Raw genomic sequence first — 8,619 nt, 5'->3', positions numbered from 1 at the left:
ATTTGGCACTTCAGCAGTAGCAAATTAGTATTAAATTCAGTTGTATGTGACAGAAAACCCCCAAATAAGCACTTAGCTAAGCTGTAGCCATGATTTCTGCATCCCAGCTAGTAGGCAGAAGGAACTGGAGGCCCCATTCTTCTAAGGACAACTGCCAGTAGTCTCCCATGTCATGCATACTTACAGGTGATGGGCCAGAACTTAGTGAAATGCCCCTGTCAAGGCTCAAGGAAGGCTGGGACATACAGCTTCTACCCTGGGTGCCCTGCTAAAAACCAGATATTCTCTTGCTTAAAAAAAAAAAAAAGCCGAACATGGTGGCTCACGCCTGTAATCCCAGCACTTTGGGAGGCCTAGGTGGGTGGATCATGAGTTCAAGAGTTCAAGACCAGACTGACCAACAGGGTGAAACCCCATCTCTACTAAAAACACAAAAATTAGCCAGGCATGGTGGCACGCGTCTGTAATCCCAGCTACTCGAGAGGCTGAGGCAGGAGAATCGCTTGAACCTGGAAGGCGGAGGTTGCAGTGAGCCGAGATTGTACCACCGTACTCCAGCCTGAGCAACAGAGCAAGGCTCTGTCTCAAAAAAAAAAAAGCAGAGGAGATATTGTATAGAAATTAAGTCTCTGTTTCATTCCTCCTAACTATGGGACTATGGGTAATAATTTTGTGCTAAAATCTCCTGTGATTTAAGATAATACTTCCTTTGTGTGGATTATTTTGCTTAACCTCTCAGCGGTATCTGACACTGTTCAGCACAAGCTCCTTGCTGAAACAATCTATTCTTCCTGTGACTTCCATGGCAGGGTAGTCTCCTGACTTTCCTCTGACCTTTCTATTTCTTCCCAATTTTTGTTGTTAATAGTGTTGCCTCCTCTTCTTTCTATTCCTTGGTGTTCCCATTGGCTCTGTCCTGGAGCAGCTTCTTCCTCACTTCTCACTTTACCCATTTTCCTCACCGTTATCCATGGTGGAAGTAAGTATAGTGCACATTTATTGAATGCTTACTATACACTAGGAACTATAAGTGTGTTATATATAGCATCTCACTTAATCCTATCAACAATCCCAAAGCTAAATACCATTGTTATTATGGAGGTTGGTGTGATCTGTCCACTGTTGAGCCAGGTTTGGATTTAGTCCAGGACTGTCTGACTCCCACAGATTTTGAGCTTACTACTACACCCACCCACCTTTCTCCAACCATGTAAAAGGAAAACTCTACCAGGTCCCAGCACATACTCAGTTGCTTACTGGATACATCCACTGATGATCATGTACACATTTCAAACCCAGGATGCCACTGAGTAAACTCCTGGTTCTTTCATCAACTATTTATTGAGCACTTATTATGTGCCAGACACTGCTGTAGGTGCTGAATCTACTGAAGCAACCGAAAGAGACAATCTCTAATTTCATGAAATTTACTGTTTAGTTGACGGTACAAACAGTGAAAGAAACAACATCAGTTTGTGAGAAACACTACAAAAAATGAAGCAGGCTAAATGGATAGAGAGATTGAGAGGGCTGTACAGTAGGTGGAATAATGGCCCCACAAAAGATACCAACCCTCTAATCCCTAGAAGCTATGACTATGTTGCATTACATGGAACAGGGAATTTTACAGATGTGGTCAAGGTTAAGGGTCTTGAGGTGGGGAGATTTTCTAGAATAAAGTAGATGAACCCAGTATCATCACATGGACCCTCAAAAGTGAAAAGTTAGAGGTATGTGACAATGACAATGGAAGAAGATGCAGGAGAAATGTAAAGCATGAGAGAGAATTGACTGCCATAGCTGGCTTTGAAGATGGAAGAAGGGGCCACAAGCCAAGGAATGTGGCATCTCATGGAAGCTAGGAATGGCTGTCAGTTTACAATCAGTAAGAAAATGGGGACATAAATTTCTGCTGCTTTAAGTCATTAAATTTTGATCTTTTTTTTCAGCAGCAACAGAAGACTAATGCAGGCTGTTTTAAGTAGGGTGGCCAGAAAAGGCCACTGAAAACAAAGACCTGGAGAGATAGCTGAGAGAAGAGCTTCCCAGTCAAAAGAAATGAGTCTGAAGTGAGATGAACTTGGAGTGTACAAGGAATAGTAAGGAGGTGAATGTATCTGGAGTGAGGGGAGAACTGTCGGAGCTGAGAGAGCAGGAACAGCCTAGGCCAGGACATGTGGAGATGTGCAGGTCATTCAGCTTTGGATTTTATTCTAAGCACGATGAGAGGACTGGTCAGCAGGGGAGAATCACAACCTGACTTAGCTTGTAAGTTTGCCTGTAGGTGCTGTAATGAGAGTGGACTGGATGGGGCAAGTGTAGCAGGAAGGAGTCCAATTAGGAGACTCTTGATTGTTATCCAACATTCCAAATAAGAGAAGAAGACAGCTTGGACTAGGGTGAAAGAGGTGAAGTCATTGGCCACACATAGGATATATTTGAAAGTCAGAGTTCATTCTATTTTCTGATGACTTGGAAGTAGGGTGGGAAAGAGAGAAGCCAGGATGGGCAACTAAATGCATGGTGGTGCCAGACAATGACATGGAAAAAAGTGTAGTAGAAGAAGGTTGGGAGGGATCAAGAGTCAGGTTTTTCTTAGACATAAGTTTTAGATGCCAAATAGCCATCCAAGTCAAGATGTCAGGTTTTTAGGTATGTGAGTCTGAATTTAGGGACAGTTTGAATTGGAGGCATGTGGTAGGCAGATTTTAGTTACTCCCCAAAGACGTCCACATCCTAATTCCCAGAATCTGTATGTCGTGTTACATGGCAAGGGGGGGATTAAGGGGTAGCAGATGGAACTGAAGTTGCAAAACAGCTGACCTTAAAATAAAGAGATATCCTGGATTATCTAGTTGGACCCGATGTAATCTAAAGAATACTTAAATGAAAGAGAGGCAAAGGACTCAGAACCAGTGATACGGCATACTTAACTAGCCAATTCTGGCTTTGAAAAGGATGAAGCTGGTTTCTGAAGTTGGTGGAAGTGGTCATGAGCGAAGGAATTGGGACACCCTTCTAAAAACTGGAAAAGACAAGGAAACAGATTCCTTTTGAGAGCCTCCAGAAAGGAACACAGCCCTGCCAACACCCTGAGCTTAGTTCAGCGATAACCATTTCAGACTTCTGAGTTAAAAAGCTGTAAAATAATAAAAGGTGTGTTGTTCTAAGCCACACAGTTTGTGGTAATTTGTTACATGTGCAATAGGACATTAACATAAGACATAATTTCTCTGAAACTTCAGTGTATCCTCTCTTGGTAAATGACAGAAACTTCACCTGAAGCTTCACATGAAAGCAGAAATACGAGCCATCCTTAATTCTTTCCTCTCCCTCATGCTCCTAATCCAGTCACAATGAAGTTCTCTAGATTCTACTTACTAAATATTTATTCAGAGTTACCCTCTGTCTCCTTTCTCTACCCAGGTCATGATCATCATCATCATTCCCCTTTGGGAAAGAAGATAATAGAAACCCACCATCTATTCCCCATTTAGCAACCAGAGTAAGTCTTCTAAAATGAGGATTTCAAATTATTCCTCTCACCTTGAAACTCTTCAATGGCTTGCTATTTCACTCTACAAATTCTCAACTGCTTGACATGGGTTAGAAGATCCTTCAAGGTTGCCTCTGCCTTCAGCCTTATTTCCTAACACTTGTCCTCACACTGAACTTCTTCCAGATCCTGGAAAGCATTAGGAGGCCTCTCCACTTCAGGTGTTGGCACTGGCCTTCCTCACCCTCATAGAAAAGACTCTATCATTCGTTACTCCCTTCCCTATCTACCTTCAGGTTCCACACTGCTCCCTTCAGGTCATTCTCAGTCTCCTAAATTGTTAGCACCCTGGTATCAGGAACTTTTGTTTTACGACACTCATCACAATAGTGTTCTGTTTGTCTCCATGACAAACATGCTGCAGGGCTTTTGCCTGATTTGTTCAGTACTCTACCTTCATTCCTAGCCCCCAGCACATAGTAGGTGCTCAGCCAATATTTGTCAAATGGTAATTACTCACTGAAGACCTGCGAATTACTATGTTTAATTCTAACACGGTTCCTATGACATATTTAGTAACCATTTCCTGGAAAGTCCGTATAATGGAGCATTCAGATACTTCTAAACAATGTAATATTTGTGCCTATCACCAATTTTACATTCTTGACTTCTCCCCACTTTGGAGATGAACAGTAACAGGTGAGAGACATTTTATTTTAATTTTTCTTGCATTTATCATGTCACTCAACAATCATTCAATAAGTATTTATTGATATTTGTGCCAATCACTAGGTGTTGGGAATACAGTACGTGAATAAAATCGTCTGTTTTCATGAAGTTTGCAGTGTGTGTGTAGATAGGGTGAGATGAAGTCTGAAAGTAAGCCAACCGAAGCTATATAAAATATCAGACAGTAGGCCAGGCGCAGTGGCTCATGCCTGTAATCCCAGCACTTTGGGAGGCCGAGGCGGGCGGATCACGAGGTCAAGAGATAGAGACCATCCTGGCTAACACGGTGAAACCCCGTCTCTACCGAAAATACAAAAAATTAGCCAAGCGTGGTGGCGGGCGCCTGCAGTCCCAGCTACTCGGGAGGCTGAGGCAGGAGAATGGCGTGAACCCGGGAGGCGGAGCTTGCAGTGAGCCGGGATCTCGCCACGGCACTCCAGCCTGGGCGACAGACCGAGACTCCGTCTCAAAAAAAAGTGCCAGAGTCAGAAAGAAGTGTGCGTTGATCATTTTTTTGCTTAGAGAGATTGGGAAAACTCAGAGAGTAAAACATCTGAGCAGGGACCAAGAGCAATCTGGGAGTCCGTATCACGTCACAGAGAAGCGCACAAGCTTAGGAATCTTGCTTTCTAAATTCGAATCGCAGGTTGCCAGTTACACCTGTATGCGACTGAACAAGTACTTTAACCTGTCTCTTAGCTGTAATACTACAAACCTCAGGCTTCTTAAGAGAAAATGTTCCGCAAGGAATTAAACACAGAAGGCTCTAACGCTGGGCCAAGACTGGGAAACGAACTCGGGAAACTCACCCTCTGCTGCCCAAGAGCATCGCCCCTCTGGCTGGATCGCAATTGGTGATTGGCTACTTAACCCGTCCGTCCTTTCCCGCCCAGCGTCCAATCCAATCCCACCTGGCTCTGCTCGGAGACAGTTCGCCGAGTGGGCGGTGTCCATGACGTTTTATGACGTGTTGCGTCACGGTGGGCGGAAGTCGCGGCCGCTGTTTTGAAATCGGGCCGCGGGGGGTCTCTCAGGCTGGTTGCTGGTTCCAACACTGAGGCCCCACAGCCTCCCAATTCCGGGCGGACCCCTGACGGGCCTGAAGCTGCAGCCGCACCATGTCCACCCCTCCGTTGGCCGCGTCGGGGATGGCGCCCGGGCCCTTCGCCGGGCCCCAGGCCCAGCAGGCTGCCCGGGAGGTCAACACGGCGTCGCTGTGCCGCATCGGGCAGGAGACGGTGCAGGACATCGTGTACCGCACCATGGAGATCTTCCAGCTCCTGAGGAACATGCAGGTAGGAAGGCGGGCGCGCAGGGCCAGCGAGATGCAGCTGGGAGGGAAATGGGCGCTGGTTTCCTCGTTACCTGGGGCCCGTGGATGTCAACTGGGCTGCCCTGGGCAAACCTTAGGTGTAGGGTCACCCCATTCACATTCAAGAGTGTCCGCAAAAGTCGGAGCTGTAGAGGTGATGTTTTTCCAGACCACATTTCTGCATAATTGAAGCCAATTTTTTTTTAGATTCAATCGAGCTCTTTAGTTACCATGTAAACTCTTGCACCTTTCAAGGTAAAGATGGGGTCGCACTCCACTTCCCTCTTTAGGTTGCTTTAAATGTTTTTTCCAGCATTTCTTCTAGGGAGGTCCAAGGAGTTGAAGAATTTACATTATATTTTTAAAAAACAGTCCTTTTTTTTGGCATAGTAAATATACAGTAAACTACACTCACCTAAAGTTTTGACATGTGTGTGTACTGTACTGTGTATACTTGTGAAATTATCACCACAATCAAAATAGTGAACATACACATCACCCCAGAAAGTTTCTTCATACCCCTCTGACATCTTTGCTTCCTACCTTCCATCGCTAAGCAACCGTTGATCTGCTTTCTGTAATCATAAATTAATTTGCATTTGCTAGAGTTTTGTATAAATAGAGTCTACAGTATGTGGGCTTTTTTTGTCTGAGATCCTTCACTAAGCATGCGTCAATAATTTCCTTTTTATTGCTGAGTAATGTTCCATTGTATCAATATATCACCATTTGCGTACCTTTTCTTCTGTTGATGGACATTTGGGTTGTTTCCACTTTTTGGCTGTTATAAATAATGCTATGAACTTTTGCTGACGAATTTTTGTGTGAACATGTGTGTCATTTCTCTTGGACAGATTCAGGAGTGGAATTGCTGGATCATGCAATACATGTCTGTTTAATACTTCAAGAAACTTTTCCAAAGTGGCCTGAGTCATTTTACCTCCCTATTATTGCTAGTGGGAATGTAAACATTGCTGTTTAACGGTTCTCCTTTCTCCTCATCCACACCTGTTATGTCTTCATGCTTTCCAAATACTTCTCCCAGTCTATCCTGTCTTTTTATTCTCTTAATATTATCTTTGGAAGAACAGACATTTTTAATTTTGATGGAATCCAGCTTACTGATATATTCTTTTATAGATTTTGCTTTTGGTGTCATACCTAAGAAATGTTTGCCTAACCCAAGGTGACAAAGGGTTTCTGTTTTCTTCGAGAAGTTTTGTAGTTTCAGGTTTTATATTTAGGTCTACAACCTATATTTAGCTTTGTGAGTTTTTAAATATATATACATAGTGGCAGATACGGATCCAAGTTCATTGTTTTGCATTTGGATATCCAGTTGTTCCAGCAGCATTTTGCTGACCCATTTTTAATGCTTGTTTATGTTACCCACTACATGTAGTAGATATTATTCTTGTTTTAAGTTGAAGATTCAGTACTTCAGAGAAATAAAGTGACTTGCCCAAACCTAGTCAGTGGTAGGGTAAACTTGAAACCAAGTTTTCAAAATCTTACAGCTCTTATTTCTGTGGTTGTCCAAAAAAGTGTTTTATTGCTTTTTTTTTCTTTTAACTGGTCAAGATTTTTTTTTCCTCCTGATTATAAGAGTAATTCAGTTTTGTGGAAATTTTAAGACCATGTGAAATATAGTACAAAGGAAATCCAGGAGAAATTATGACATTCTTTGGCAATAATTTAAAAAAATGGATAGATTCATATCTAGAATGAATAAGGTGTGGATTAAATAATGTCTCAGAATTTAGCATATTTTAAAAATTTTTTGTCCTGTTATATGCAAAGCACTGAATAATACCTAACACTTACGAAGTACTTTCCTTGGTCAGGTACACTGTTATAGGAGCAGTTTTAAGGAGTATTTTTATCCCTATTTTACAGTGAAGGAAACTGAGGCTTAACGAGAGGAAAAAATAAATTACCCAACATCACACATGACTAACAGCTCTTCCTAGTAACCTCTTTTTAATACTAACTTGCTGTCAATGTGCATTATTAAAAGATATAATACAGGTTCATGTTTACACAGAAAGAACTAAGCTTTTTCAAAAAAAAGTATTTTATCAATAACTAGATTACATGTGGACCTGCATTCAAAGCCAACCTTTTTTTTTTTTTTTCAGTTTTTTTGTCTGTAAGTTTATTCAATGCAAAATAATCCTCTCCAATTTTACTGAGGTGGCTGACCACGTCCACGACCAAATCCGCCTCTAAACTGAAATTCGGTTACTGACCCAGCCCCAGCCTCGGCTTTCTTGCCGGCACTAGGGGACACGGGCACTCCGTCTGTAGGTATGTCTGTCAGCGTCCCCTCTTGTGAGTTTGCAGGTTGCTCACCCTCCAGACCTTTAGGCCGAGCCCTGCCAGTCTGTGGACGGCTGTGGCACAGGGTGGCAGGAGCAATCTCCCGGGGCAGATGAAGGTAATCACGGAGATACTGGATTCCCTCATTGGTAAGGTACCAGTAGAAATGTCTCCAGGCAAACTGTTCCTTCACGTAGCCTCAGGACTTGAGAGACTGCAGGGCCTTCATGACATGAAGGTTGGACACATTCTTGTCTGCCAGCTCCGGGTGCTTAGGCATATGGAATCCTTCTTGGCCACCATGACTCCCTCCCTAAAAAGGAGTTAATAGGCTGGGCGCAGTGCCTCACGCATGTAAGCCTAGCACTTTGAGAGGCCAAAGTAGGCGGATCACGAGGTCAGGAATTCGAGACCAGCCTAGCCAACAAGGTGAAACCCCATCTCTACTAAAAATACAAAAATTAGCTGGGCTTGGAGGCACGCGCCTGTAATCTCAGCTGCTTAGGAGGCTGGGGCAGGAGAATCGCTTGAACCCGGGAGGCGGAGGTTGCAGTGAGGCTTGGGCAGCAGAGCGAGACTCAGTCTCAAAAAAAGGAGTTCATAAATAGCAATTGTTTTTTTTTGTTTGTTTGTTTTGAGACGGAGTCTCGCTCTGTCGCCCAGGCTGGAGTGCGGTGGCCGGATCTCAGCTCACTGCAAGCTCCGCCTCCCGGGTTTACGCCATTCTCCTGCCTCAGCCTCCCGAGTAGCTGGGACTACAGGC

At 43.6% G+C, this 8,619-nt stretch overlaps 1 protein-coding gene across 3 annotated transcripts in view; it reads left to right on the top strand.

The window, feature by feature from the left end:
• Positions 1–5,192: 5,192 nt before the first annotated feature.
• Positions 5,193–8,619, top strand: part of MED30 (mediator complex subunit 30) — a 19,889-nt gene continuing 16,462 nt past the window's right edge. For all 3 annotated transcript variants that reach the window (XM_011941086.1, XM_011941084.1, XM_011941085.1), the window contains exon 1: positions 5,193–5,520. In XM_011941086.1, the coding sequence (XP_011796476.1) occupies positions 5,344–5,520 (177 nt within the window). In that variant the 5' untranslated portion in view covers positions 5,193–5,343. The remainder of the gene's footprint in view (positions 5,521–8,619) is intronic.

The sequence above is a fragment of the Colobus angolensis genome, unplaced genomic scaffold (genome assembly GCF_000951035.1).
Source record: "Colobus angolensis palliatus isolate OR3802 unplaced genomic scaffold, Cang.pa_1.0 Scaffold198, whole genome shotgun sequence".
NCBI classification, from domain to species: Eukaryota; Metazoa; Chordata; class Mammalia; order Primates; family Cercopithecidae; genus Colobus; species Colobus angolensis.
This window is presented reverse-complemented; position numbering and strand designations above follow the sequence as displayed.